This window comes from Copadichromis virginalis, linkage group LG7 (assembly GCF_057382275.1).
Source record: "Copadichromis virginalis isolate Kocher_CV1m ecotype Utaka linkage group LG7, C_Virginalis_male_GT1.1, whole genome shotgun sequence".
NCBI classification, from domain to species: Eukaryota; Metazoa; Chordata; class Actinopteri; order Cichliformes; family Cichlidae; genus Copadichromis; species Copadichromis virginalis.
The window spans coordinates 42497967-42524573 of record NC_140624.1 but is presented as its reverse complement, the minus strand read 5'-3'; the positions used below and the strand labels follow the sequence as shown (position 1 = coordinate 42524573).

The following is a 26607-nucleotide window of genomic DNA, read 5'->3' as shown; positions in this document are numbered from 1 at the left end:
AGAAAAAAAGAGAGAACTGAACTTTACAATATTATAGTTATTATAGTTATATACTATAGCTATAGTATTTATAGTATATAGAACTTTTTAATATTATTACTTTAACATGATTGTCAAGGGAGTGTCGGAGAGCAGAAGCAATGTACCAGATCTGTAAATTACACTAACATACAGGTACATATTTTAATTATCATGCTTTAAAATTGCTTCCGCTTATCCTTTTCAGGGTCGCGGGGGGCGCTGGAGCCTATCCCAGCTGTCATAGGGCGAGAGGCAGGGTACACCCATGGACAGGTGACCACTGTCTGTCGCAGGGCTAACACACAGAGACAAAAAAAAAACAAAAAAAACAGTTGCACTCACATTCACACCTATGGGCAATTTAGACTGATCAATTAACTTATCCCCAATAACTGCATGTCTTTAGACTGTAGGAGGAAGCCGGAGTACCCAGGGAGAACCCACGCAAACACGGGGAGAACAAGCAAACTCCACACAGAAAGACCCCGGCCTGATGGTGGAATTGAACTCAGGGCCTTCTTGCTGTGCGACAACAGTGCTAACGACCGTGCCACCGTGCTGCCTCATTAAAACCCATACACACATATATTTTTAATTCTAAGTTCATTATTATGTAAGTTAAGGTATGGGGCACAATTACACTTATATTCAAACACCATGTTGTTGCCTTTTTCTTTTCTTTTTTTAATTTTTTTTTAATAATAAGGATGATAATAAGGAACTTATTGTCCTGGATTTTCAAGGCTGTTTCTGAGCTTGTTCTGGACTCCTTACTCATTCTTTTGAATTTATGAAATGTTAGAGTTTTGTATTCTGAAGAGAAACAGAATTTGTTATTTTTAGTTTCTGGTTCTTGTCTAGTCTCCATGTTTTGTTATCCTTTTGTTATCCCCAGTCATGTTCCCATGTTTATCTGGTCTCTCTGTTCTATCTAGTTTTCCTGCCTTAAGTTAATACGTGTGCCTATGTTTATCCATTCCTATTCCCATATTCTTCTGTTTCATCCTTTCAGGGCTCTAGACTAACTTTTTGCCATGGGCGTACTGGCACAAAAGTTAGGCGCACACAAATTTTATAATAATTTATATAATATAATGTGTTTTTCTGGATACACTGTGCTTTTTCAGCATTCAAAGATTGATGACACCGTGTCAGAGCACTGGCTATGAATTTCAGAAGGATCAGGCCTTAACTTAACAGAAAAGTGAGCAATGGTTCTTTTCCTATTACAGCTACATCCACTTCTGTCGTGCCTAGGCTGCGCACTAGGGCTGGGTATCATCACTGATTTCTATAATCCATTCGATTCCGGTTTTCAAAGTCCCGATTCGATTCAACTTAGCCTCAGACAGTCGGAAATATTATAATTCTGATCATTTATCAGTACTGACTTCATCAGAATTGTGAACATCACAGCAGATGCCTTTGTGTGAAAGTAACAGAATAAAACACAGAAAAATATGAAGGAGATTTTCCTGGTCTGGCTTTTTATAGCAGATAACCTTAAAAATATTCTACAATGTTCTGCATATAAAGTTTAAATTTCTTCAGTATTGAACAACAGAAAAAATAGGCTTTCTTGTCCGAGGTCATTTAAGTGAAAAAAAGAAAAGAAAAAGACAGCAGCCGACAGCGCTGTAAACAACAGTAGACTGGTGGGCAATAAGCGAATGAATAATACAGAAAACAGAGATTGGAGACGGGAAACTGTTCTTGAAGTACAGAGAGAGATAGAGAGAGAGCTAGCTGTGCATGAAGTGTGATTTTAATAGTCGTGGAAGCAAAACAGCAAAATTCATGACGACATTGATCAAATGTGAAGCGCAGTTTGCTGCTTCTTTTGCTGCTGGCTCGGTGAATTTTGGTTGGAGAGACAAAACCTGCAGCTCAGAATCAGCGCAAAAAGACGTAAACACAGCGGACCCGACGCATCAGAATCGCTAAGCTCCGACAGCGTGTCCGTCTACGGGCCGTCGGGTGAGAAAGCCGAGAAAGACAAAGCTGACTCTGATGCGTCGGGTCCGTTCTGTGTTTACGTCTTTGTGTGGAGTCCGTGTACCTGCTCTCATCTGCTGTTTGGTTGTTGTTGAAATGGTTTTGTGGGCTTTAATCTGAGAATCTGGCGTTTCTGGCAAAACACAGTTATATTTAAAAGTTGATTCAGGATTTAATGAATTGATATCGCTTTATTCGAGCTACTCACCTCCCACTTCCACCTGCACTTTCAACTGGACCACGGCGAATCAGAGAGGTCCCGCCCCTTACTATCTCTGATTGGTTTAGTCCACGATAGGGGCATAATGTGTGTCTGTTGTTGAGCACAGGGAAGGTTGCAGATTTTTTTTTTTTTTTTTTTTTTTGCTACCCGAACAGTTGGTCGCACAGGTGCAACCAAATATTTTTTTTTTTTAGTTGCACCACTGAAAAATTTGGTCGCATTTGCGACCAAATTGGTCACACTCTAGAGCCCTGCCTTTGGTCTCCCCAGTCAGTCATATTTCCATATGTGTTTATCTCCAGTCCCAGTGTCAAGTTCACATCTCAGTCTAGATCTCAGCGTATGTGTGTGTTACTTCCTGTTCTATTTTGATAGTCTCGTGTGTGTGTGTGATGTTACGTTTTGCTTCTCTTGTCTCGTCAGTCAGATTCTGTTCAGCTGTGATCCCCAGGTGTGTCCACTTTGGCCTAATCTCCTCTTGTGTATATAATGTCTGCATCGCCCTCTGTTCTCTGTTGCATGTCAGTCTGCTGAGTCCTGCATCTGGGTCCACACCTTGTTTGCAATAAATCCACAATTCATGAGAAACTTTCATGACCCTGCTAGACTATCATATCATACATGTTTTACAGTCATCACTGTTATAGCTGTAGGAACAGCAATGTGAAGCAAGACCAAGTGTTACCATGAGTTAATGATCAAAGCACACATTAAAACTGGTTAAATGTCCTAAAAGCTTAAAAAATACATCCCCACGATGACAGTATGACTGTGTCACAAACACACACCTGGATGAAAATTCCCTAATTCCTGTAGTGCATTATATTGCCCACAGATCAGCACTAACGCAGACTAACACCTAAACCTGATTACATGTCTAATCTTCTAACCTATTTTCCCACCTTTTACTGTACATCGTTGTCAGTGCAGAGCAGCAGCTTATCCCTCACACATCCCGCAACTTGTCATCTAGCCTGATGCAGCTTTAATTTTACACTTTAACTCCTCCTTCTACACAGATTTACAAATACATCCCAGTTTATAAGATCTCTGAATATGTCTTTTTTTAAGGCAGAGGCGTCGTGTGTGTAAGAAGCTTTGGGTGATCAGTAGTGGGGGTTTTTTATCTCTTGATACTTGCGAAATAAAGTGCCAGGCGTCGCTCGGCAGATGTTCCCTGACAGCTTCACATTCTGAACTCTGCTGGCTTGACAGCTGCTGACCGCAATTCCAAAAGGACATGCTCTAGTTCAGACTCCAACACTGACCCAAACATAAGCCACTGGATCAGGGATAGCAGAAAATCAGAAAGCAATAGCTTCGCTCTGTGGTGATGCCAGTGCCACACTGAGAGGTCTTGATGGTCGATGTTACCATAAGCTGAAACTTGGTTTCATCAAGTTCAGCGAAAGTAGTTCAGCTTTGTTTTTCATGTGATTTATGAAAAGAGGTGTTTGTTTTCACTCTGCTGCAAACTCTAGCATTATTTGTTTATTCATTCACTTCTCGAGTATAAGTGGTAAAGGAAATTATGAACGCTACAGTATAAATCATATTTTGATGGGGTTTTTTTTGGTGGGGGGGGGGGTTGCCTTGTGATTCACATTTGTTCGACAGTCACTTGAATGAATGTTACATTTTTATGATATTACGTTGGTTCAATTTTTTTTCAAAGCTGTGAATATGCTGGAGATGATTCATGGTCTTGTAATAGTTGTTTTTGTATGACGAGAGCTGCGACCTCCTCATGAAAAAGGCCAGTTCACTCCACTGTTGGAAAAAGGGTATTTTCCTCATGTGAATTATGCAAGTGACTGATGAAACATATAGTGATGGCTTTCAAATGATACTTGAAATTACAGTTACCGTAAAATAGACGTGTGGATCATCTTTTAAGGACAACTGTAGAGTAGAGCTACTTTGACATTTTAGAGAGTTTTCTTTGGAAATGTTTTGAGATTGCAAGTGGCAGCAGGGAATCAGTGAAAGCATGTTGAATATTTATGCACAATACTGTGATCAAAGGGGAGACCCACAATGAGTAGGCATGGAAGAAAAACTAAATAAAGGAAGACTGGTCACAAAAGCAACTTGCTGACAACATGACATTCATTTCATTCTATTCAAAAACAAAATTAAAAAATTTATGACAGTTTCTACTATTTGATTGAGCTGACTTTCAAAAGATTTTAAGGTTTTTGTCCTCTTTATATCTTTGCAGTGTGATATGACGACACTAATTAAAATGCTAATTGCCGGGTTTATTGGACCTTGCAAATGAGTGCATCGTAAATGCTGACAGACTGTGAACACTTTCAGAAAAAAAGACTACTTGTGCATGTTAAGTCCGGAAAATGTGACATTTTTCTCAGCAGCCAAGAGTTCACTTTCTTGTGGCATTACTTTGCTATATGATGCATATACCCATCTCATCTTGTTTATTCATCAAGAATATAAACTGTTTTTTTTCTTTGAACCAAGGCAGTAAATGCCAATTTCATAGAGACTGAGTGAAGTAGCTGGGGGCTCTTGCATGCTCTGATATTGCCCTGTGTTAAAGTTAAATGCCCTGGCAGATTGCCTAATCAGGTATCTGACTTTAAGCCTTCCACTTTCTTTGCTATCAGTATTAATAAGAGTACAACCGATTGAATAAATAATTCAATACAAAGCCTGAAGGCTATGCAACATCTTTAAATCACAGTCATGAATTAAAAACTAAGTAAGGCATAGATAAATGCAAACAACTGTAAGATATATGAAACATGCATAATCTTATACACATAGATTTATGCTATAGTATGATATTTCAAATAAATATACTCCAATATACGTTATGCTAAAACAATTCTCACCATCACCAGCGGTGCCAGCCCCACGTAATCTCTCTGGGTGGTGTAGATCCGTGTTACGCCCACATCCTTCACATTCCCTGGCAACTCCAGACGCCAGGAGATGGTCTGACTTTCAACCTGCTGTGAAACAGCTTTTGGTACAAAGTCCAGTTGTAAAACCTCCAAAAGGCCCCTGTTTAGAGATTCAAAATGATATTTAAAATGAGTTTAGGCAAATTAAAGCAAGCCTAGATATGTTTTGGTGAAGAGCAGTCAGCACAATTGCATCTATTTTTTTACTACTGACTACTTTTAATGCAAAATCTACCTAACTGCAGGTGTGGCTTTAATGCTTAAGTTTAATATTTCATTTTTGTAGAATATGAGAATACATATTACATATCAAGGTTGTAGCGAACATTTAGCAAATAGCAAATTATTACTACTTAATTAACAAAGCCAGGTCATAATCTTTTATCAAGCGTGCTGTAGCTAAGTAATATCACATTGAACTTTATGTTATTGGGTTATAATAGGCCACAAACCTGTGGTAACAATAGTATAGTAATATTCTGCTAACAATATAACAGCCTGCTAGCAATAAAATGGTCTCTCTTTATATAATTTTATTCATTTTATATGCTGACTTGTGGTAGTAACCTCATAATAATAAGGTAATGCTGGTTGATACTTAACATATTAGGATCCTATCGTGTCATGTTAGTACCACATGCCCAATATGGACTAAAATCTCCTTTGAATGTTTCCAGCATCTTGTTGAATCTATGCCACATAAAATTAAGGCAGCCCTGAAAGCCAAAGGGGAATCCAACCCTGTACTGGCAGGGTGTACCTAATGAAGTGGCTGGTGAGTGTATATAATGTATTGATTGTACACTCACTCACATAATGCAGCTTTCCTACTAAAAATGGTCCAAGTGCAAAAGGAGCTTAGCTGTAGTGAATAGTCAATAGTGTTCCTTGGAGAATAAAATGAGAAAATTAAATGGAGAGAGCTTAATCTGAACTCTGTGAAAACCCACATGTTATGTTGGAAAGTAAAGACGATACACATGAGGTCTCATTTCCATCAGCAGATGGAAGAATAAAGTGAGAGTGTGGAGAGAAGATTAAGTGAGCTGGCAGAGACTTCAGCCAAGTATTCTGGTCAAAGGATTGTCAATGAAATGGGATGTGATGTTATTTAATGTTGGAGAGTGTGTAGGCATACCTGTCAGCAGGAAGAGATCAAAGGGGAAATGAAGCAGGGTGTGAATGGAAGTGTGGCACTTTGAAGTGGAGCAAAACTTTGCATAAAGCAAAACAATGAATCTCTAAAACTTGAATTTTAAAAGGATGAACAGTGTTGAAATCGGTGGTAAGAAAAAGCAATGCAAACACATACAGGATATACAGAAACGCTCGCACTGCATCAAAAGTATGCCATGGACTGAGCGTTATACGATAACAAAGTGCAATGAACGAGGTCACGATGAGGTTATGTGAAGCACTCTAGGTCGCAACTGAAAAGACACAAAACAAACTTTTTTCATTTTCTTTTTGGGTTATGCGCAACTGTAAGCTTTGAAATGCTTGAAGATTAAAATAATTGATTATAAGGAAATCAGAGTGTTCTGCAATTGATTCTTTAGGCTGGAAAAACATGAAACGTGAAAATCTGTTTTCTGCATTTAAAGGGCAAGATTCTCGTGGGCAACATGAAGCTTGTCGCAGAAGATCGGTGAAAAATGTTGGCAATGACGACCAAACAAACTCAGCATTTTCTGCCTTTTTTTTTTTAAGTGGTAAATAAGCATAAATTAGAGTTAGATAAAAAGATTAAGCTTTTCTTAGTATATACCAGCACCATGCCAACTTAGCTTAGTGTGAAGACTGACATTGGGGTGGGGGAAGTGGCTTGCCAGGCCAAAAAAAGGGGTTTAGCCCTTAACCCTCTTGGATTTTTGTACAGATTAAAGAGATACCATGTGGTAATCAGTGAGCGTTAGAGACACTGGTAAGTGGATTTTGTTACTTCTGGACAGAGTTAGGCTCACTTTTTCCTTCCATTTTGTCCCATATTCATTTGAAACTGTTATCAAAGAGATGTTGAGCTTCTTATGCCAAACATACAATTTGACAGGAAAGTGTTTTTTTTCCTCCATTTTTCATAAGAGTCGTGGAAAAGCATGAGTATAAAATATCCTAATAAGACACTAATATAAAAAGAACACTTAAAACTCAGGTGCTGGTTGAGCTCACTGGGGTAAGAAGGCAACCCATATGCTGCAAGGCATATGGGTTTGATTCCACCCCAGTGCACTTCCTGCATGTTGCTACCCTGCTCTCTCTCTAAATGTCTAAAATTAATTCCAAAAGTCTAATCTTCATGTGTTTTCGTGTAAGTAAAATAGAGCCGGGCAGATTTTAAACAGATTGAAATGATTCACAATGTGAATACCTTGAGAGAGAGAGCGAGCGAGCGAGAGAGAGAGAGAGAGAGAGAGAGAGAGAGAGAGAGAGAGAGAGAGAGAGAGAGAGAGAGAGAGAGAAAAACACAGGAGGGGTTTATGACCCTCTTTCCTAGAAACCATCTATGGAGAGGGGGGCTTTAAAGCCATGGATGCATCATGACTTCAGAGCACAGTGGTGAGAGTATGTGTGTGTGTTTGTGTGCATTTGCATGCGAGTGTGTGTTTGCAGGCCTTGCATGTGCGTACGTGTTCCCCAGTGGAAGCTCAGCACAAGAAACACGACTTGGAATATCTCTACTCCCTAATCTCCACTTCGGAACGTGCAAGCGCTTAAGCCCGGATAACGTGGCCATGATTATGGATTATTACGGATATGTGGGTCGGACGGATGGCGGGTGGTGTATGTTTGTGTGGGCGGGGGTTGCTGGGTAAAGGTGGCTGCTGGTGTGTCACCAACATCAGCATCAGACACTACTGATGTATTCAGCTGGTGTGCATCGGGAAAAAGAGGTGGAGAAAGTTCTACGAAGTTTTAATTAATCTTTGTTTACTGTTAAAATAAACAAAGTCAAAGGGAAGCACTTTTATTTCTTTACTGATTTCTCATATTTCAAAGCTATTTGACTGGTAAAGTCTCACAGAACTGGGGAAATGGGGGACTTTTTGTTTTATAGGAAGTTCAGAGAGAAACAAGATGAATTAAGATTATAAATGATCATAAATGTATAATTGCACAAAGTAATGTGTTTTACAGTAAAAAGAAGAAAAATAGAATATATTTATTCTGAATTTAAACAAATATCTTAATATTTTCATTCTTCTATAAGTCTTACCTCTTTTTTTCTTTAAATATCAAGTATTATACATACAAAACATGTTTGCTTATATTTGCATATGAGGGACGCGCAGTAGACTGACCTCTTTGCAGTGACAGCAACCTTCCTGCGGCAAACAACAGACACCGTGTTTGGAGCTGCTCCTCTGCCAGGCTCTACCACCATGTCCCACAGTGCTGAGTCACTGGGCCGAGCTGCACTGAATGACAGGCCCATCTTTACTGCAGCCCTGCAGCAAAGACATGCACATATAAATAGGACACTTAGTATAAAGTGCAACTTTGTACACTTTTGTAGACTTTTTGTAAAATGTCATAAAAACAAAGACAGGACTGGGGATGTGCTGTGTAACAATAAAGAATTAGGAATGAAGAAAGCTTCATAATGTTTGAATCTTTTATTACAGAACATGATGCAATGTGATTTTCTGCTGTAACGGACAACGTCGGGTTATACGGAATTGTTCTGACGCTCAAAAGAAATATTTGAACTGTTGCATCTGTCTCTTTTTGGATGTGCAACAACAATATTTGCCATATCTTTTAGTATAATGTACACAGGTACTAAGGTTACTAAGGGTTGTGTGCACTTGCTTGACAACGTGTGGGTTTTCTCTGCGATCTTATGTGCGCTTTGCTGCTCGTGTTGAACAAGGTGAGTCACTGACAAACTGAGTCACAGGTTGCTTGAAGGCTGAGAATTAGTGGGGTTATTTAATTCCCATTAGCCATTAGAAGATCTGAAAATCAGTTAATCACATGTCTTACACACACACACACACACACACACACACACACACACACACACGCCAAACGAGAAAAATCCTGCAAATCCAGCTATCACCCCAAGTTTTCTGTCCATCCATCCATCTTCTTATATGATGTAGGGCCATGATGGTAGCAGATTCAACAGGATATTATTTTTCTTGGCAACATTTTTAGTTCCTCTTGGGGGATACTGTGGTGTTAACAGGCAAGATGAGATACACAATCTCTCCAGCGAGTTCTGGGTCTCCCCTGGGGTCTCCTCACAATTGGACATACTCAGAAAGCCACCGCTAAGGGAGGCACCCAAGAAGCATTGTGGTCAGATGCACAAACCACCTCAGCTGGCTCCTTTTGACACAAAGGATCAGCGGCTCCATGCTGACCTCCCTCTGGATGGCTGAGTTCTTTACCCTGTCTCTAAGGCTGCACCCAGCTAGCTCATAAGTTCAGCCACCACAAGTGTTACACATCTGAAAACTGAAAAGTGATACTTGGGGAACAAATCCTTCAGATCCCTGTTCGAAGTGCAATGATTGGCTAATTATATTATAAAAAGGAAATGAGTCTGAGACGTGAAACCAGAAATCCTTAAACCTGCATTGTTTTTAGTGACCTGCAGATGATGACTCCCTCTTTTTCCAAAAAGAAAGCAGTTAAGAAGTCTATGGAGAAATTACTCTGATGCTCATTGGAAACATTTTTCAGATTAAAAAAAAACATTAAAACCATTCATTTTGCTCCCAAGGGCTTCCAGGCTTTCTTGGATTTTTTTAAGTGGTCTTGAGCAACAGTTCTCCAAGCTTTGTGGAGGAAGTTTTTCCTTGGACACTGGTTGCGTTTTCATTCATTTTCAGCCTAATCAGTTCCCAAACTGTTAGCTGAAAGTCTTGGCATGTTGTGCAGCTTGTCCTTAAAAAATCTGAGGAAAAGTAAATGACAAAAGAAGTAGCAAGCTTAAAACCTATCTATAGCAGATTTATAGTATCTGAGCGCCATATCCTAAAGAAGAAGGAAAAATTCCAGCAAAGAACTGACCCAGGAATTCAGAGATACTGTACATGTGGCTCTTTAATTGATCCATTTGCTGTTCACTGAAGCCTCATCAGAAATGGTCGTAGTGGAAGGGTAGCTGTTAAGAAGCCTTTCTTATGGAAGGCTAAACATGAAGGTGCCAAATTACACAAGAATTTAACTGAAAAGCAGAAGCAACAGATCTTATGTTCAATTTGTTATCAATATGTGAAGTGGAGGTTAAGAAAGAGGTAAAATAATAATAATAATAATAATAATGGATTGCAAAACAAGTGGAGCACTATCAGTCATGTACTGGACTCCACAGATAGTGACGTCAACATTACTGAAGCAGTGTGGGATCATTTTAAGAGAAAATGAAACAAAAGGCAGACAAGATCCAAAGAAGAGCTTTGAATGTCCTTCAAGAGGCCTTGAGAACTATCCTGAAGACTCCTTAAAGAAGTTACAAGAAAGCTTTCCTAAGAGAGAGTTCAGGCTGTGTTGAAGAAAAAAGGTGGTCGCAAACTATAAAGAAATAACGAGTGACTCAAGGTTTTTGCAGAGTACTGTTCTGTTCACGATTTGATTTGTAAATTATGGCCCCATGCAGAGTAAAATAAATGGTAAACCTTTGTATGGCATGGCCAGACATTTGTGAAGCAGACAGATTCAAATTTCAAGGATTCAGCAAGGTGCCAGCAATGTTCAAAGTGAAATTCAGTCCACGAGCATATAGAGAGCAACAGATAGACTGTGGTTGTGACAGAATGTCTGTTCTTCAAGAAAATATCGAGGTAAACACATTGAAAATACCATTAAAACCTCCTTCACCTGCTTCGTCTTTAAGGAAGCCAGATCAACATTTTCATTATGTCAACTCCAAAATACTCTTCCTGCCATCAGTTTAAGACGTGCAAGGCTTAAGCATTTATTAGAAGAAGTGACATGGAGTGAAAACCTGTTATTTTACAACAAACAGTCCATCTCTTTTAACAGCCTGTTGTTATTTCGGCTCCAAATCAGATTTCAAACAGTTGAAGAACAATATGACAGGATGACTGGAGCAGATTCCTGCTAGAATAAGGGTCAGCAGAAAAGTGTGTGGCATTAGGCTTAGCACACTGACACACACATCCAAATACACACACTTAAAAATACAGATTTGTAATCAAAGAGCGACCAGACAGATCAATAACCCCTGAGACTGAGGTCAGTGTTAGAGTGGTTTCAAAGGCAAAATACAGTAGGCAAGAATTAAGGGCACATTTAAACACACACTCAGGCACCCACACACATATTGTTCTGCTGAAAATTCAATGCGTGCCAGATAAAGACTTGCACAGAAATTACTATCTGAAGCAAAACTCTTATGCCAAAGGCACATGTTTTCATTTGTGATTTTAATTAATGTTTGAAAAACAATAAATGCAGATACTGACTCAGTCGGGCAGATCAGAATACAAATTTTAAAATAATGAAACAATTTTTGAGGATGTTTGTCTTTCATTTCCCTTAAATCTTAATTTGCTGCCTTTTTAAGGCATAATAATTTGTCATTGTGATCATAGTTTAGAAAAAAGTCAAACTGTGTTTTAGTTAGGGGAAATTACAGCCAAGGATAAATGTATTCTTTTGCTATATGCAGTGAATCATTTTCTTGCTGCTTGCCCAGCTCAGCATCACAGTGACAACAGCACCTGATGACCACCCTTCCCAGGGGTGCAAACCACTTCAACTGGCTCCTATTGAGTGTGGAGAGGCAGTAACTCAACGTCAGGATCTTCCTGGATCACTGCGCTTCTTGTTCACAGGCAGACACAGGCTTCCCTGCAGAGAAACCTCATTTCAGCCACTTTTATCCCCACGCTTTGTCTTTGTCACTCACTACCCAGAGTTCACAACCACAGGTGGGGGACAGAGCGGATATCGACCTTTAAACTGAGCAACTCTTCACCCCTGGTTTACCAAACTTCATCTCTTTGTTTAAAGCTGCGAAAGTTGCAAAGCTCTTGCCTCTTTTGTTTTTTTAGGCATTCGGGTAACCTAAAATTATTTTTTGCTGCAAAAGCGGCCTCTGTGAACAGACTGTTTTATGTCTCTGTACTGTTTTTTTAAAAGCTGCCTGTGGTTAACAGGTGGAAAACCACACACACGCACAAAGAAACCCAAAACAAAACATACACATAATCAGTCCTGGCAGCCCAGATCATCTCTACCCGAAAGGGTTGACCTCTTAATTCACTTTCAATCAGGGGCACAGATTATCTGGCCTAACTCTGCTGGAGTGGACTCAATCTTGGGCCAAAGAGCGAAGTAGAGCTGGGATTTCTCCCAGGAGGAATCAATCACTTTGCCAAGCTCCTCAGAGCTAGCCTTCACTTGGACTCAGCTGCTGCACTCAGTCCCCTCTTCTTGTCCAATCTCATTCTGGATGTGGCAGCAGGTCATAAATACACAGACCAAAATCACTGACCTGACTAGAGGAATGTCATTGGTTCGGTCAGTGAGTATGAATTTGGGGAATTTCAGGTGAAGGGGCTGTAAATCCTCGCAAATAGTCAAAACAAGAGCAGATGTTAGAGGGTCAGCGTCTCTCTGCCAAATCTTATTCACGTAATTTCAACAATGCAAGCAGAGGTGCATTCAGGTCAGTGGGATTCTGCATTTGCGTGTGTGCGTGGAGGCATGTTTGTGTTTGTGAATGCTGCCTGATATCTGAGAAGAGCACTGGGAATGACACACAGCCACAGGGTAACAGTGTGCCCTATGGATTAATATGCACATCTTAATATTTCTCTCCACTTGCTTGTATCCTGCAGCAGATTACTACGCTGTTGTTATGACGACAGCACAATATCACTAAATCGTGGGATTAGAAAGAAATTTGTCTTGCATTTCAAAGAAAATCATTAATCAGACCACAGGCTGGAAACACAAACCTCAGTGCAATGGCTTTACTATTGACTGATGCAAAGTGTTCTGATAAAAATAAATAGTTTTACTCCACCAAGTGATGTGCATTTTAAAAAAAACAAACAAAAAAAAACAGCAGGGGAAAAAGTCTGTAAAGTCAGCTGTGAGTTTCTACGTGTTGCAGAGCTATATTTATATTAAATTCACTTTTAGCCAATGGGGCCTTTTAGATTTTAGATATTTGTCTTTCTGCTCCATTTATTAGATGCATTATTTATGAAGTCAAGTAACCAGAGAACCCTGTTGACATGTTGCGATATGAAAATCAGTGAATCATTTACCAATTACTTTCTTGTTTATGGAAGAGTGCGCCCCGTAAGTCCTCCACTAACTGATAAGTTGACATAGACAAGATACAACATGTCAGTAATTTGTGAAACCGGTGAATGTGGCTGGCAACACAAGTCCTGCTGGCGCTCAAGCATTTAAAAACAGGCAGGGAAGTGGACGAACCCATGCAATTCTGATGATCTGGATCCCTTTTATGAAAATTAAACAGCAAAGCCTTTCCAGCTCCCTTCTTCTTGTGCTTAAAGTGGCATTTAGGAAATGAAACGGAGAAAGGAAAACACTGTAATTACTCTCCAGTCTTGCTGAGGATGGAAGGGAAAATAGTTTAGGTTGAATTACATAAAAATTCATTGTTGCAATGAAACATGCGAAGCATGAAAAGACACTGGAACCAACTGGAATCATCAGGTCGTACGGCATATTGAAGCGTATTCATGAAGGATTAGCTCCATGCATTTAAACTGTTACTTAAGGCACTTGAACACTAATGGGCCTCACCATCAATGCCTTGCAGTTAATAAAGTTTGTGACACCTAAACAAACAGAACTAAAAACATACATTCAGGTCTCTCCTTGGCTGGAGGAATAATGAAAATCATAAAAAGGTTGTTACTCTCCGAGTCTGCATATCTTGAGTAATTAAGTCTAAGGCTTTTAACTTCATAAAAGAACTAAACTAAAATATCATTTTTTGTAAATTTCTTCACTTTACTTACCTTCAGCAACTCAGACATCTGCAGTCACGACTTACAGTATCAGAACTATACTAACAGATTTGACAATCAAAAGAGACTCATCGCAGTTTCTTGTAAGGACTTTTAGATCATGAGGACTGTAAGAAACTTTAGAATATAGTCGACCCACATGATCTTTGTGAATTTAATACTGTTGAATAGATCAGTAAGTAATATGTGCAAGAGCTGACTTTAAAAACTAAAAATGCTTTCAGTCTGGCGAGAAGTCATTACTCAAGACCAAATAGCTCAACAGACAAGAACAGCATAACATAGAATATCTCTCACCTCAGTGTGAAACTTTCCAAGGTGGACGTACTAGCAAGAAAGACATAGAACGTTGCGACATCACCAGACTTGAGGGGCTTTGAAGAAGTCTGGATCACCACAGCGCCTCCCAGCCTCAGCCGAAGAAAGGTGGGATTCCCTGGTGGACTTTTGAGCAGGCTGACACTTCCTACCCTCCTCATTGGTGTCCCTGATCCACCAGTGTCTCTGCCTCGTCCCACTCCTACTCGTTGCAGGCTATCCTGTGGGGTGCACTGGCCAGTCTGGTCCCGCCGACTCTGGAAGTAGACTTCCACAAGGTTCCCCTGAAGTCCCTTAATGCCTTCAGTGCTTTCTGCTTCCCTGCTAGAGCTTCCTGATCTACTGGCTGAGCTGAACCAGGAAGGTTCTGGCTTAAGCTGTGCCACACAAAAGCCGCCAGGAGACACCAGACAAGCCCCACGAACTTCTCTGGTCTCCCAGAAGGCATAAGCCGTGACACAGTGAGCTCCATCCTTAGCCTTAGCTCCATCATTTTTCCTCCCATTATCTTCTAGAGAGCCCATTGTTTCTTGCCAAGCAGTGATATTGCTTTCTGTGGGCATGTGGAAAAGAATCTTAACTACTGGGGATGAGGAACGAACCTGGCGGCTCAAAATGACTGGCAGTATCTTGCGCCCACTGAGGAGCAAATCTAAAGGAATAGAGGCATCTAGAGTCAGGGGGCCAAATGAAGCATTGACAGATGGCTGGAGAAGCCCAGCACCAGGTCCAGTGATGAGAACAGTCTGAGTCTGAGCTTTCAGGCTAGAGTTCCCAGATGGCTGTGGACTGTCCTGTCTCACAAACACGTGGTCCACATTGAGGACCTGAAACTTGATGGTGGGATAAACTGGAGATGGAGTGGTGAATGTCCCAGTGTCTTTAGCCACTCTTGGAATCTCAGCACCTGTGAAATGATGAGTTTGGGGAATTAGGACTTTAGAGAAATTAGGTAGAAATTTTCCATATATATGCTTTAACTCCAAGGTTCAGTTTTAGGTTTCAAATCTACCGACAAGCACAGTTACTGCTCACAAAGCTAGTTTGCTACTGTAACTGCAAACAGGATGACAGGAGGATGAAGGGTTGAAAAGAGATCAGAGTTGGAGAAGCAAAGCAAAGGGTCGATGCCATGAGGTTCAGGTAGGCGCCAAAAGGACAGAGTCAGGATCACGACACTGATGATGACAGTTGGCTGTCTTGGCGAGCAAGACTCAAAACAATTAAATGACTTCATTTAGCAAACATGGTTAATTTCTGAATATAGTTCCTGCATCAAAAAGAGAAAAGAAAAAAAAACAGCCTTTTAATTTTCTTTCACTGAATTTTCGTTCTCCCTTACTTTTCCTGAATACACGATTCACGTTTCCTAAAGCAAAACACTGTGCGGCTTGAAAAAGGAAAGACAAACAGGGTAATTCTTATTGCATATCATACGACCAGATGGTAACAATTCCAGTAGGCATACAAGTTGCTGATTAAATTTTCAGCCAGATTAACCATGGCATGTGGCTTTATTACAGAGAATTATACACATCACTATAACATTCAAGCTCTAAAACACGAGGAAATTAGGTCTGCGTCATTTCTGTCCTGCAACGGATATTCTATTCTCTGCTATTCACTACATCTATCCGAGCCAGATGTACACACACACACACACACACGTAGGAAAATATTTAGTATACACATCCAGAAATGCATACACTATTATATATTGTACATATATTTATTAGTTTCAGGTTGGCCATTCTTGTATTTTGCTCGTTTGTGTTGTTGTGTTTGCACATCTCTGTTGCTTGTGGGGCTCGCACACAAGAATTTCACTCGCATGTGCTGTGCCAGTGTGCCTGCACATGTGATGTGACAATAAAAAGTGATTTGATTTGATTTGATTTGATTTAAAGGAAATGTGGCATCCGAGTGCTAAAAAGCCTGTCTGGTAACTTCTGTGGGATGACTGTCCAGATAGAACGCCGTATATGACAGATCACTCTTCCCGCTGCCAGAGACACTTGGTAATTTGCCCTCCTCCATGCTGAAGTGCTCAAAGATTAATACGAATTTTTGAATATGACTTTCCCTTACCTCACAAAAAAAAAAACTTTTAGAAAAGAAAATATACCTCTCCTTCAGACGCATTAGAAGTGGTATATTATTGTTTTCTGATTCCAAACCATATTTCATGAATAAATTTATATTTAAATTAGATTACTTGCTGAATGGAAAAGAAAATCAGATGTCAGGGTGGATATTAAACAAAGACACACAAGAAAAGTGTCTTATAGATCCCAGAGATCAGACTAATGATGTAAGGAATTTCACATGCAGGCCAATATAAAAGTTTTAGTTCTACATTATTAGTTTGTGTCTGCAGGTTTGAGATAAAACAAAAGCACACCAATGCTCATTTGCCATTTCCAGCTATTCTCTCTGTCTGGGACTAATAATTATTTAATTTAGCTGACAGTGCACTGTACACTTAGAATTCACTGTTAGGGTGTACAATCAATGTTGTTAATCATGTTAGTCTGTGAACAGACATTTGAAGATCTATGAATTGATTTCTTTTTGCATTTGGTGCACACATTTCAGCTAATTAGATTTTGATGCTGATTCACTTCTGAGGTTGCTGAATTAGTACTCAAACTGTTACAACCCGACTATAGTGCAAAGATTTTATACAATGCAATTAAAAAAAAATCTAACAAAAAAATCATAAATGTTGGCTTTGGCGGCAGCTGTGTTTGCTCTCCAGTTTAAGAACCATCTACTTTATTTTACCATCATTATTCTGCTCAAACCAGCACGGGAGAAAAGCTCGAATCTTATCCTTCTTTTTAAATCTAAAAATAGGATAATTGTTCATTATGAAGGGACTTATGCCCATACTGTCGCAAGATTATAAATGCAGCTTGTTTAAATATCTCCTGTGAAACTTAATGCAATTAATGGAAGCATAAAACATAAAGACAGAAATAATCCACAGTATTTCTTAGCTGTAGCCTCAGAATTATCCCGCTGCTCATGAAAACTGCTGCTTAACAGAATAATGTATTGATCAGAAAGTAATCTGGTCAGACCTGGCAGGATCCCTTTAAGTATATAAACCAGAGATATTACAGAAAAAAATTACACATATGGCAATTTTGAACAACTGGCAGTTCTAACTCAGAGAGGCTCACAGACACATTAGACAGCAGACTGTGACTGGACTAAAAGATAAGGCTGTCATGCATATTCATGGTGATCAAGCAGGGAAGATATCAAAGGCTGAACCCTATCACTTAGACACGCAGTCAGAACACAGCCGAGTTCCACAGTTGCAGACATGCAGCAGTCACACATGCATGTGTGATGGAAAAAAATGCACCCACAGATAGCATGGGTAGATATAAACCCAGGCAATCTCAAACAGTAGTCTTTCGCATACTGTCGGTATCACAGAGGGACAGACTGCTTTCTGTGGCTCCCAATGCAGGTTATCTTTAAACAACCAGAGAAACAGCTGTGCAACCTCAGCTTCAGGCCTCTTTAATCCCACAGATGAGGCTTCCTGATGCACACTGGAGAGCATGCTGTCACTTTCATTTAGACTGAGGGATAACAAAATGGGCTTAGGCCATGGATGGTAACCACAGAACTACAAAAATATGAAACACAACTTTATATCTTTATGAGCCAGTCAAATACAAAAAAATAATCATGACAAGCAAATATGACAACTCCATAGCAATTTTGGGGCCTGCTTAAATTTTGTGCTGATAAAAGCCAAAAGGAAACAAAAGTATATTGGATGTGCGTAATAAACTACAGCAGAGTCATTTAATATGCCCAGTGTGTATGTGCTTGCACTATCAAAGTATATACAAGAGTATAAAATAGCTACACATTTTATCTTCATTACTCGTCTCTTGTAAACACAGCTGAAGCCTCTGAGCTAGTTCCAACCCAGTTGTTTAAAGCTTTCCATTTACGCGTTATTTGCGTCTCATCCAGCAGACCACTTCAAACCAATGCATTAATAAAAGCTGAAACTGATCATCGTTCATCAAAAGCAATCATAAATCTCACCTTCAAAAGCTGTTAAAACCGCCACCGCGACAACCGGAAACAGAAAACGAAGGGAAAACATCATTTTAGTGAAGTTGCAGGTTTTGGTCTCCAGTACGCACGGAGGTAAGTTTTGGTGACTGCACGCACACGGTAGGAAAACAGCGCTGGAAACAAAGCATTACATTGCAGAGTGTCTTGGTTCCTCTGAATGTAGAGGCTCAACTAGGAAAAAAATAGTTTTAAATGTACTTCCCTGTCCTCTAAGTGATGACAGTTTTTTTTCCCCCCCTCCGACATCAGTGCTCTAGCTGGCACTGTGGGACAGCATCAGACACGGCTCTTACCATGATAGAAATCAGTAAACATGTGCCGCGGGGCAGATTAACTAGACCCACGTGGGTATAATCGGAAGGGCCGCAGGCAAATTAAATGCATACAAGGTCGGGGATCAGTGATTTCTACATGCGCATTTTAGTTTTGATTGAACAAATTAAGGATGGATAGAGACCTTCTTGAATTGAGCATATAATAATCATATATTTCTACAACTCACTTGTGGATGAGGGGGGGAAAAGTAACTGAGTAAATGATTTTTTTCTTACTTAGTCGTACATGTGCACGGTACTTTCAGACGGCCTTTAAGGGTGGCATTGCTTGACTTTTGGTCTTGAGTGGAGAAAAGAAAACTGTAGGGCGTTTTTTGCCAGCTGTCAGCTTTATGTTCTCACTCATAGACAGCGTTACACATTACTTGGAGCGTAGGAAGGAGCAAATGGATACAGTCACAAACGCTTCGTGATGTCACAGCACACATACACTTGGTACAAAGCATCAGCAGTCACTCAAATTAACTCTAGTTTTTTAGGCCCATACGTCCCTGTTAAACAAACGTATCGTTTATTTTTTTACAATTTGAGATCTCTACGTGGAGCTGCATGCTAAAATATTTTACAGGGCTTTTTTTTTTTTACATATTAGAGATTAGTGAGTTTAGACTCTAAGTTAAGCTTAGATGTATTTTTCTGTGCTACTGCAGGCCCTCGGGCCATATTTAATTTCCTAACACTCAAAATCACAGAGGTAATTTTGTAACTCTCTCTTTGTCTCTCTTTTCTTTTCTTTTTTTTAAGTGTATCACTAGATCTGCCTTGACCTAAAATTTTATAATGAGATAGGCTGAACCGTTCAAAGGCTAAACTGGAATAGCACGGTGTCCTTGCCATAGTATGTGTCGTGTAGCCAAAGCAAGGCCAGGGGGAAGATTGCATTTAGAAACTATGGAATCCATCTGCTGTTCTTTTGCCCAGAGGCATCACACTAAGTGCTGGCATCAGTTTTATGGTAAAGAATACCAGGGTTTAATGAGCTTGGTCAGACTTTTCTTCACTAGTTCGCTCTCCAACACCGTCTTAAATACCCATTCTCTAAAGCAATTACTGGCGCAGTATGTCAGATAAACTCACTGCACTCAATACCCTAGTGCATGTTTTATTACGAGGTGGCACCTGTGCCAGCGTGACAGCATAAAGCATGCAGGTGTCACTGGTGAATAAATAGTTTCCCACTTTACAACAGAGGCTGATTAACTACATGTTATTAAATATGTGCCTCAGAGAAACACTTAAGGATCTGAAACAGTCTGCATTGTATAAATACAGGGAGTGCAGAATTATTAGGCAAGTTGTATTTTTGAGGAATAATTTTATTATTGAACAACAACCATGTTCTCAATGAACCCAAAAAACTCATTAATATCAAAGCTGAATGTTTTTGGAAGTAGTTTTTAGTTTTAGCTATTTTAGGGGGATATCTGTGTGTGCAGGTGACTATTACTGTGCATAATTAATAGGCAACTTAACAAAAAACAAATATATACCCATTTCAATTATTTATTTTTACCAGTGAAACCAATATAACATCTCCACATTCACAAATATACATTTCTGACATTCAAAAACAAAACAAAAACAAATCAGCCACCAATATAGCCACCTTTCTTTGCAAGGACACTCAAAAGCCTGCCATCCATGGATTCTGTCAGTGTTTTGATCTGTTCACCATCAACATTGCGTGCAGCAGCAACCACAGCCTCCCAGACACTGTTCAGAGAGGTGTACTGTTTTCCCTCCTTGTAAATCTCACATTTGATGATGGACCACAGGTTCTCAATGGGGTTCAGATCAGGTGAACAAGGTGGCCATGTCATTAGTTTTTCTTCTTTTATACCCTTTCTTGCCAGCCACGCTGTGGAGTACTTGGACGCGTGTGATGGAGCATTGTCCTGCATGAAAATCATGTTTTTCTTGAAGGATGCAGACTTCTTCCTGTACCACTGCTTGAAGAAGGTGTCTTCCAGAAACTGGCAGTAGGACTGGGAGTTGAGCTTGACTCCATCCTCAACCCGAAAAGGCCCCACAAGCTCATCTTTGATGATACCAGCCCAAACCAGTACTCCACCTCCACCTTGCTGGGGTCTGAGTCGGACTGGAGCTCTCTGCCCTTTACCAATCCAGCCACGGGCCCATCCATCTGGCCCATCAAGACTCACTCTCATTTCATCAGTCCATAAAACCTTAGAAAAACCAGTCTTGAGATATTTCTTGGCCCAGTCTTGACGTTTCAGCTTGTGTGTCTTGTTCAGTGGTGGTCGTCTTTCAGCCTTTCTTACCTTGGCCATGTCTCTGAGTATTGCACACCTTGTGCTTTTGGGCACTCCAGTGATGTTGCAGCTCTGAAATATGGCCAAACTGGTGGCAAGTGGCATCTTGGCAGCTGCACGCTTGACTTTTCTCAGTTCATGGGCAGTTATTTTGCGCCTTGGTTTTTCCACACGCTTCTTGCGACCCTGTTGACTATTTTGAATGAAACGCTTGATTGTTCGATGATCACGCTTCAGAAGCTTTGCAATTTTGAGACTGCTGCATCCCTCTGCAAGATATCTCACTATTTTTGACTTTTCTGAGCCTGTCAAGTCCTTCTTTTGACCCATTTTGCCAAAGGAAAGGACGTTGCCTAATAATTATGCACACCTGATATAGGGTGTTGATGTCATTAGACCACACCCCTTCTCATTACAGAGATGCACATCATGCTTAATTGGTAGTAGGCTTTCGAGCCTATACAGCTTGGAGTAAGACAACATGCATGAAGAGGATGATGTGGACAAAATACTCATTTGCTTAATAATTCTTCACTCCCTGTAGTTGAATCTGATTTTGCCTGGTGTTCCCCTCCAATGCATTTTAAAGTCAGCGAGTTTCTATTCGAGCAGCTTTGTTTTGTTGTTTTTGGCTGGATGGGATTGCCAACACTGACACTGCAGATTATTTAGTCAGGTAACATCTCCAGATCTCAGTTGTTTTTCCAGACATGCGACCTGCTGCTAGTGCCATTAGAGATGACAGAGATGTGGCTGGAGTCACCATCTGTGACTGCAGTACTGGATATAGAGCTGCTGCTACCAGGTGGCGCAAAGGTTTTTAGAGGTCATTTGATGTGAAGCAGCGGTCAGGACACTAATCCATTTAATAATTTATTACATTTCTTTTTAAATGGAAGACTGCGCCTCACCGAGCTGTTGAAACAGATAAATAGCAGAAGAAATGACATCCAGTGTTTTTATCTACACTTGCTGGCAATGTCTGGCAAGTTATTACATGTACAGTATGTTGTCTTTGTAGTAATTGGTAAGTGTTTGCCTTGCGATTGTTGTAAACATACATGCTAAAAAAAATGAGCTGTTAAGCATATTAAGATCTGTTGCAAATTATAAATGACACTGGTTTTAAAACATACTCAGCTCTTGTCTGATGTTTCAAGCATGCAATTCCTTTTGCATTAATAATTAATTATACATAAATAATTATATTTGTTATGTGCATTCCATCTGTTGTTAGCTTCAGTGCCTGCTTTTCCAGATCTGTCACACTAACTCATCTATAACTCATCTCTTCATAGATGTGACACTTCAAAAGTTTACTAATCTTAAATCTCTCATTTTTATGAGAAAGCTGCTGGCAATAAAAGCTGACGTTTTCTTCCTCCTCAAGTGCTGACAAAGGTCCTGGGGTCCTCTCTCTAGCAAAAAGTTTTAAAACAGCCAGAGTCGACCAAAGAACTAAATGTAGACATTAATAGACCGGCAAGCTCAAAGAAATACAAAGAACAAGGCAGAGCACTTTAAAAGCTAAAATGTTAAGACCACTAAGAACAGCCTAAGGCCATTGAAAACATTTATGTCTTAAGATATCTCTTAAAAGTGTCAGTGAACGCAGTAGTGCCACAGATAACTGAAACAATCTTTTAAAAGTGGATACAAGTGCCAAAATTTGCATATTTGTCCCTCTGGAGCTATTAAATTGAAAACTCCCATTAGTCACTTGAAATCTGGCCATCATGCAGCATGGGGTCCGTGCTGTTTTTTCCTACAAAATTTCAACCAACTGGATGCATTTAGAAGGTTTTACTCTTGATTTATATGCTTTTCACTATAAGTAAGTAAACGTCTTCAGAGATTCTTTGTTTCGCGTAAAACAAAATAACTGCAATGACACATTTGTTATGTGTTTTTCCTTTGGTCCAGTGATAGCTTTAGCTGCATGATGCTATGCAGGTCAAGGGATTGACCTTTTACCCCTTTTTACCTCTTTTACCACTATGATATATACAACCATGACATTTAACATTCACTTATGTATTCAGTGCATGAAGACTCCTTTATCCTTGACTCAGCTCTGAGGCGGCCAACAATGTCTTTGGACAGGTTCAAACCCACAACCGTCTTGTTTTAAGACAACTAATGACCACTGTGCTGGCAGGCTATCTCCCATAACTTCGCTCTCAAGTTTGTGAGGTTAGTTAGTGTTCTGCCCTTTTCCTAGTTTAGTCCTGCAGTCCAGTTTATCGAACACCTTTTTACTTTCACCTAACATTCAGTATTTTTCACTGCAAGCTGCATCCACAGATACATTGTTAACATTCACACACACATGCAGAGATGGATGCATCAGATGATACTTGGGGTTGAGTACTTTGCCCGAGGATATTTCAGCATAAGTTTGCAAGAGCTGGGCATTGAACAACAGACCTTCTAAATAACAGACAACTGTACATCATAAAGAACAATATTTTCTATGACCATGATTGAGACATGAGTTACCAGTGAGGACTATAAAGACCCATAGACCCCACTCCCCTGTTTGCAAACTGGTAAAAAGTAATTTCAGACTTTTAAAGTCAACTTCTACATGGTTGAGTATGCATGATATGACACTAAGACAAGAAACAAAAGTGGCGGGACTTCTTTAAGTTTCTTGAAGATGTTTCACCTCTTATCTGAGAACCTTCTTCAGTTCTAAAACCAAATGGTGGAGAGTTCCAGGTATTTAAGCCATAAGTGTCCCTTAAGAGGGTTGTTGACCCACTATTGATCATGTGCCTCATTACAGGTGCCAAGGTGTGTAAAAGGTTGTGTGTCTGAAGAAGAAGCTTCTCGGATGACAGGTGAAAAATCTTCAAGAAACTTAAAGAAGTCCAGTTGCTTTTCTTTCCAAGCTCCCATCTACGTCATCTACCATGACCTGGATGACTGAGAACCTACACAGACACACAAAGACAAGGCAAGTCTAGTTTACTTTACTTTACTGGGGGAAAAAAATCATATTTTCTTGCTTTTGTTGACAGTCATCTTTTAAAATGGCCACCGATTTTAGTTTTCAAATTGATAATAAGCTTAATCAAAAAATATCAAAAACTGTATGCACCACTCATCGCACTTGTATCCACCCATGAATGATGTCTCTGCAATGTTAAGTTATCTGCTGCACTACAGATCATATTGATGTTGAGTCATATTGATGTTGTATTTGCCAATACAAAAACCATGATCCTCATTACTCACTAACCTGGAATAGTTAAAAGCAGTTGATGAGAGCAGACTACCCGTGTAATGTTTTTTTCTTTTTCTGGTACTAGTTAGAAGACTTGCAACTGCATTGTGCACCAGCTGCAGATGAGACAGTGCAATATCCAGGCATAGTGAAATGCAGTAATCCAGTTATGAGGAGATTAGCATGGTGGTGTTCATGACATTGAAAGAGGGAGAGAATGGATTTTACTTTGGTGTAGTTCCTCAGCTTAAAAAAAGCAATTCAAGCATCCTGTTGATATAGTTGCCAAATTTTAACATGAAATAACCCTAATCTCCAGTCTGCATTAAAGAGAGAAAACGTTTCTTAATTGTCCTTAAGATTAGAGTAATAGAAGTGGAGTCATGCAGATTAAATGGCATTATTCGTGTGTCATCAGCATACAAATAATAAATACAAATAAGCTGATATTATCTTTGTGGAAAATCGATCCAAAGGGAGTGCAATATTGAAATTTAAAGGAAACCTTTAGGTACACTACAATTGCATGAAGAAAAATCCCTGATCTTTCCAGAACAGACTCTGGCTGTTAACTATGAGGAAAACTGCCCAAGGACATTACCTCAAATGGCAACCAGCCACACACTCTCATATACACACATCTAAACTGGCTTGTGTGTCTTTCGACTGTGGGAGGAAACCAGAGTACATGGACAGAAGCTGGAGCATGAATATGGAGAACATGAAAACTCCACACAGAAAGACACTGGCTGACTAGGAGGTCTGTTCCCAAAACAGAAAATATAGAAAAACAACAAATAGGGGTTGCATACAGTTACACAGTTACATACATATTACATGATCACCAGGTCAATGAAAAGTTAAATTTTCCATCTCATGAGTTCGTTCATACTGCTTCTTATTCATCTTGAGCCAAAAAGTAATAAAGTTTGCTTTCATCGATGTATAAAGCAGGGCTCAAATCAACTCAACTCATTTTTAACCTGTTGGGGATTCACCCATATGGCAGGGATCACATGAACAAAACGAATGAATGGAAAAAGCGGCCCAAAAACAACCAAGTCAATTGCAGCCATATGCAATCCCTCTGAGTGGAAATCATTGCAAACTGCTTCTGTATTATCTGCTAAAATCTCTGGGGAGTACTCAAGTGTAGTCTGCGAACATAAAGCTGTCGTCACACCTGCGTAATGACACTTACAGTAGTCCTATAGCTGGCTAAAGAAAAGCCAGGTTCTTCAACAGTCATTGCACTGGAGCTCCTAGAGCTCTTCAGCCTAGTCATGCACTGTGGATGTCTCCCATTTCAAGCAGTCTTAGCCAAAGATAAATCACCAGGGCAAGGCCTGTATCCTGGCCTCTTCCCTTCACTGACGTCAGCCAACAGCCATCCTCTTATGACAAATGAATGCTCTTTTTGGAGTGTGGCTGCCATGAACATCAGTTTTCAGCCCCTGTGGGATGCCTCCATTGAGTTACTGGCCAGGTGATATATCCTCCAACCAGCAACCTTCCCACAGAGTGCTGTGTCAGACAGGTTAGAAGCTTACCTCCAACCACCTGCTGGGAACCCCATTAATGTTGGAGGGGATGGATGGGCGCACAGTTGAACTATTTGTTCAGTGTGATCAAGCTTTTTTGTTGAAAGTTTCTCACCTAAGGTGAAAAGAGACTACATGCAGCTCCAAAAGATAACATACCATCCGGCTATATTTTGCATTTTCTGGCGCATAAATTCCATTAATACTTGTGCGGGTAGTGTACGTCTGTGGCATTTTAAGCCAGACAAGAAATTATTCCTTTTTTTTTTTTTTTTTTTTTTTTTTTTTCTCTTGCAAGGCTGGGTTACTGCAGGCAAATTAAGCAGGCGCCTCTAGGGACTAAGAGCTGCAGGTTTACAGTGTAGCAATTAGTTTCTGATCATTTGATTAATGTGAATTTGTTTGGTAATTACTTATGCTTCATTAATGGGGCCTTGAGGCAGTTTAAACATTTGTACCTAAACTTGAATTATTCTGTTATTTAGATTGTCAAAAACAAAAACTGCTGTGAAAAAGTCTACTTGCACAAGAAATGGGAGAGGAGAGCAGTACATACCTTATTGCTCTTGTGTTGTTGGGCAGTTTTGTTTTATTGTCTTCTGGGCTCTCTAAGTTGGTAAATCATCAAATACATGTGACATATGTAATAAA

At 39.9% G+C, this 26607-nt stretch overlaps 1 protein-coding gene across 1 annotated transcript in view; it reads right to left on the bottom strand.

Annotated features, from left to right (window-relative positions):
- LOC146705694 (transmembrane protein 132D) overlaps positions 1 to 18609 on the bottom strand; it is a 36798-nt gene extending 18189 nt beyond the window's left edge. The window contains exons 1-4 of the mRNA XM_085463478.1: positions 18546 to 18609; positions 14451 to 15378; positions 8466 to 8612; positions 5095 to 5266 (exon numbers count right to left, since the gene is read on the bottom strand). Coding sequence (XP_085319604.1) covers positions 5095 to 5266; positions 8466 to 8612; positions 14451 to 15378; positions 18546 to 18609 — 1311 coding nt within the window. The remainder of the gene's footprint in view (positions 1 to 5094; positions 5267 to 8465; positions 8613 to 14450; positions 15379 to 18545) is intronic.
- Between the last annotated feature and the right edge of the window lie 7998 nt (positions 18610 to 26607).